Source organism: Rhipicephalus sanguineus, chromosome 2 (assembly GCF_013339695.2).
Source record: "Rhipicephalus sanguineus isolate Rsan-2018 chromosome 2, BIME_Rsan_1.4, whole genome shotgun sequence".
Taxonomy (NCBI): Eukaryota; Metazoa; Arthropoda; class Arachnida; order Ixodida; family Ixodidae; genus Rhipicephalus; species Rhipicephalus sanguineus.
In genome coordinates this window covers 76387308-76392023 of record NC_051177.1, presented here as the reverse complement: position 1 = coordinate 76392023, position 4716 = coordinate 76387308, and the positions used below count along the sequence as shown (strand labels likewise).

The 4716-nt window shown below is 51.1% G+C and overlaps 1 protein-coding gene across 1 annotated transcript; it reads right to left on the bottom strand.

Annotated features, from left to right (window-relative positions):
• Window positions 1-1863: 1863 nt before the first annotated feature.
• LOC119381679 (short-chain dehydrogenase/reductase family 16C member 6) lies at window positions 1864-2597 on the bottom strand. Its single transcript, XM_049412866.1, has 2 exons — window positions 1992-2597; window positions 1864-1905 (listed from the first exon to the last, which is right to left on the bottom strand). Exons 1-2 carry the CDS (start codon window positions 2460-2462, stop codon window positions 1864-1866), a joined length of 513 nt encoding a protein of 170 aa, XP_049268823.1. The 5' UTR covers window positions 2463-2597.
• Window positions 2598-4716: the final 2119 nt, after the last annotated feature.

The following is a 4716-nucleotide window of genomic DNA, read 5'->3' as shown; positions in this document are numbered from 1 at the left end:
GCGCTCGCGCCAAGGAGAAGTCTTCTTCGTCTTGTTCTCCGACCGCCTTGATGATGATACGTGCAGAGCGCGCGCTCGCGCCAAGGAGAAGTCTTCTTCGTCTTGTTCTTCACTGCCTTGATGACGATACGTGCAGAGCACTTTAGGGGCCCGGGCTGCCGTATGCCGTCCTAAAATAGCTTGGCGTAACGCAGACAAAACCAGGTGTGCTGGCACACGCTAGCGCGTTCGGGCCTGTGTAGGGGCTGGGTAAGACGCTGTGGCCTCTCCCCCTTACACCCTCTCAGCAATCACGTGATGGCGTCGGGGAACGAGATTCTGCAGACGCGCGATGAACCCGCGTGGCGTGCTCCAACAAGAGTTCGGTACGAGTAACAGCAACAGCAACTACAGTGAATTCATGGTGTGCTCCACATGCAAGGTCGCGTTAACATCGGGCAAGGTGCCCGTGATGAACGGAACTGTAAGTTGACCCATGCGCTCCTTCGCATCCCCACATGGTTCCCTTTAGTGGGAGATGGTGAATTTTTTTTAATGATCACACCGGAGGTGTTAGACTGGTTCATCGCCTGGTTTGCTACAAGTGCCGGGTGTGGACTGCGGTATGTAGAATGATCACATACACGCAAATAACACGCACAGTCACGCACACACATATACAAAAAAGAGTTCTTCGTAAAGTTTCGTTAAGGTGTGTAGTCCTCAAGAAATCAACAGAGATTTTGTTTCTCACGGAGCATACCGGAATACGCCCCAGACAACCGGAAGACAACCGGAAGCGCAAACGACAACAGTGGACAGATGAGAGGAAACAGCGTGCTGAACTTCGAACAATTTATTCCTTTGGAAAGCCTTCAGTTTATATAGTTATGACACGCTAATATTGTCGCTTGAGGGATAACACTGCGCGATTAAGGCTTCGTGTACCGATGGGAAAGCTAACTTAAGGTGACCTGCCATCGCCCATCGCAAAGTAGTTTTCGCTAACATTATCAGTAAATGAAGGCCAGCGGGGGGGGGGGGGGGGGGGGGGGGCGTAGCCCGACAAACCGACCAATGTTGTGGGCGAATATAGCAGCTGTGAAATATCCGCGGGGTTGGCCGTAATAATGTAATAACTGTTGGGTATTTAACGTCCCAAAACCACGATATGATTATGAGAACCGCCGTAGTAGATTAACGTGCACCTAAATCTAAGTACACGCGCCTTCAGCATTTCCGCCTCTATCGAAAATGGGTTGGTCATACGAGCCAAACTTATTCACTTCGCGCAATGAAATGTTTTACAGCAACGTGCAAACTGTTCGCTCTTCGAGAAAACATCAGGAAGAAAGTAATAATTGTTCGGCAAGCACATTAAAAGCGCGTGTTTGTTTGAACATTTTAATTACTATTACTAGGGTTTAATGGCTCGAAGGCTATAATGGCCGTAGGTTAACATTTTAAATATGTCCCAAGGTGAAGGCGTGACGACCTGGTGAACGGGAATGCTGCCACGGCTGTTCTCCCGCTACGCTGCCGCGTCGATGAAAAGTGGTACAATTTTCCCACAATCTTCAATAATATTTTGGGAGGTTTTACGTCCCAAAACCACAATATGGTTATGAGTGACGCACAGTGGAGGGCTCCGGAAATTTTGACCACCTGGGGTTTTTTAACGTTCACCTAAATCTAAGTTACACGGGCCTATAGCATTTCGCCGCGGCCGGGATTTGACCCCGCGACTTTTAGGTCAGCAGTCGAGTATCATAACCATAGACCACGGCGGGGGTTTGGAAATTGTCACCGGTAGCCGTGATGCGACATCAGTAATATTTGTCGCTGCCTCTACGTTGCATTCTCTTAATTGACATTGTCTCTGCCTCAGATGTTGCAGCCATGGGGATAAACGGTGGTAGGTGATCGCTGCATGCGCAGCGAGGTGGAACGGATGACAACACCGAGTGTTCAGGCTGCACGCGCCAGTGGCAAGCACACAGACGTAGACTTACCCAGTAGTGCGACAGGGTGTTGATTTGGAAGGTGCGCGCGATCATCTCGTCGGGCAGGTCGAGTAGCCGCTTGCCGGTCACGACGCCGGCGTTGTTGACGACGATGTCGACACGGCCAACGTCCTCGCGCACTTTGGCCGCGGTCTCGTACACGGTCTTGCTCTCGGCCACGTTGCACACATAGGGCCAGGCCTTGCCGCCGGCTTCGCGGATCAGGCGCGCCGTTTCCTCGTTGCCCGCCCGGTCAATGTCCCAGAGCACGAGGCGCGCCCCGCGCTGGGCGAACCGCAGCGAGAGCAGGCGACCGATGCCGCTGCCGGCGCCCGTCACCAGCACCGTCTCGCCGGCCACGCTCTTGCGGTGCAGGTACTTGCGCGGCACCAACTTCACCACGATCGCCTCGGCGATGTAGTACAGAACGAGAAACAAATTGTACACAATGTGCCACACCTTGTTGCCCGATCCCTCCATGGCGCCGGTCCTCTCGTTGGGACTCACTTGTTGCTAACACCACACGCACTCGAAGTCCGTTCTCACGCGGAGAATCAACAGAGAGGCTGACCCCCCGTCACGTCGACGTTCGCTTGCCGTTCTGCTCGTTCGCAGCCCGACGCGGCGCGCTATGCGATGAACTTGGCAGCTGAGGGCCCCTTTCTGTTGACGTTAGCCGTCTCTCTCTCTCTTTGTCCTCCTCCCTGCTACGTCACGAGTCCCGTACGGAGCGAGCAACTTTCTCTGCGCCGTCGCCTTCTCCTTTCACCACGTCCTTATCACCTCCTCTCGCCCACTGGGAGGTTCTGCCCAGTGCTGCGGCCACTGAGGGGGTGAAACCCCTTTCTCACTTCCTCCCTCACTCTCTTCTGAACTCTCTCTCACCTAGTGGAGATCCCCTTCTCTCTCTCCCTCCTTACTACCGCTACTACGATGGAGAAGGCGATCTCCGCTATCGCCCTCCCACCGAAGTGAAGGTTGTTCACTTCAATCACTTGTTCTCCGGCACTTCGTTGTCTGTTGTCAAGTGCAGGGTGGCAGCTCGTGCGTTTTCGCGCGTCTCGCGTCTCGGCCCACGCCGCCGTCGACAACTGCAGCCGCTTGGGTAGACCGCCGGCCGTCGCCGACATTCGTCACGTGCTTGTCACGCAACAAGCACGTGACAAAGAGCATCGGATGCGTTATCCGAAGGTTGTAGGTTCGGGTCCCCATCGGCGAGTAGTTGTCTTTTCGTCCACTGCAATTTCTTTACATTTATATCGTGATTACTACACAACAGTTAAAACAGTACAAATCACAGCCCTGCCACGGTGGTCTAGTGGTTATGGCGCTCGACTGTTGACCCGAAGGTCGCGGGATCGAATCCCGGTCGCGGCGGCTGCGTTTTCGATGCAGGCGAAAATGTTTGAGGCCCGTATACTTAGATTTCGGTGCACGTTGAACCTCAGGTGGTCGAAATTTCCGGAGCCCTCCGCTACGGCGCCTCTCATAATCATATCGTGGTTTTGGGACGTTAAACCCCAGACATTATTATTGCTACAAATCACGTACCCTATACCTTCCTCGATTGCATTGTCAGTTCGTTTCATTAGGTTTTGTCTAACAAAGAAGAACGAGCCCTTGATCCATTCCCGTTCATTCATGCTTGTTGCGTGCCACGTGTTTGAATATGTTCCAGACACTTCTCTTCCTCTCGTCCTTTTCGACGTCCCCACTCTGGCAATACGCAATATTTGTTTTGTCCTTGTAATAATATAATGAATTACTTTTGTGGCCTGGTAAGATAACATTGTAATGAATAACTTCAAGCGAGTAATTTTCAAGACAATTCGCTGATTACTTTCCCAGTCACCTTTGACTAAAATATAACATGTCCGCTTCCTTTATGGCACAAAAAATTCACCGAAAAAGGAAATAAATATAGCAAGAAAGTTAATCATCGTGCCAAGCCTCAAATGTGGGAAGATTACGAAGATCTCCGAGATTCCCGTGCATATGGGCTTTAAATAGAGTGTACACGAGTTGTGCTCAAACTACGAACTTTTGTTAAGGTAATTTCATTACTTTTCAAAAGTAACGTAACGTCATTAATTTCGGCCAGTTGTAACTTGTAATTCAATTTATTTACTCCTTAGGAGCAATTTTTGCCACCTCTGAAGATAACTATAATTGCAGGAAGTACGTATGCCGAAAAAAAAATGCGACGAGTGACTCGAAAGTTCTGCAAGCTATTCGATGAAAGAAGAAGCCCAAGTCCGCTTATTATAAGCGGTTTCCTGGCCCCCTCTTCCTGACTGCTGGGCTTTTGTCTCCCCTCCCACTCGTCCCTCACATCAACTATTCTTTTCGTCCTCTGTGGCTGCTCTCCCGGCGGGCGATTTGTCATCCTAGTCTCACGGCTCTCTTTATGCGAGCTCCCCCCTGACACCAAGGTATTCAAAAGGGCGTTCCACGGAAAAATGCTTCCGTTGTTGCGAGCTCCAAGGTCCAAATTTGGACTAGTGATTCACAGTCACTCACCAAGTGACCGCGATTCCACCCTTAGCACACGCCTCATCATGCAGACGAACTTTCGTGGAACTTCTGATTCTTGTAAGCGCCGATTAGTTTCGGTCACTTCAAAAGTAGCAGCGCCGATTAGTTTCGGTCACTTTAAAAGTAGCAGCGTTCAAGACACACCTCGGCTTCAACCCCGCGTGTAAATAAGACGTCTTGACAACCGCTACTAAGCAAA

What these genes read in the sequence shown, in the direction of transcription:
- LOC119381679 (XM_049412866.1), bottom strand. Translation starts at nt 2,462, where the DNA reads ATGGAGGGATCGGGCAACAAGGTGTGGCACATTGTGTACAATTTGTTT. An exon ending in ACACCCTGTCGCACTACTGG is followed by an intron (nt 1,906 to 1,991) that starts GTAAGTCTACGT and finishes CTGCGCATGCAG; the next exon opens with CGATCACCTACCACCGTTTA.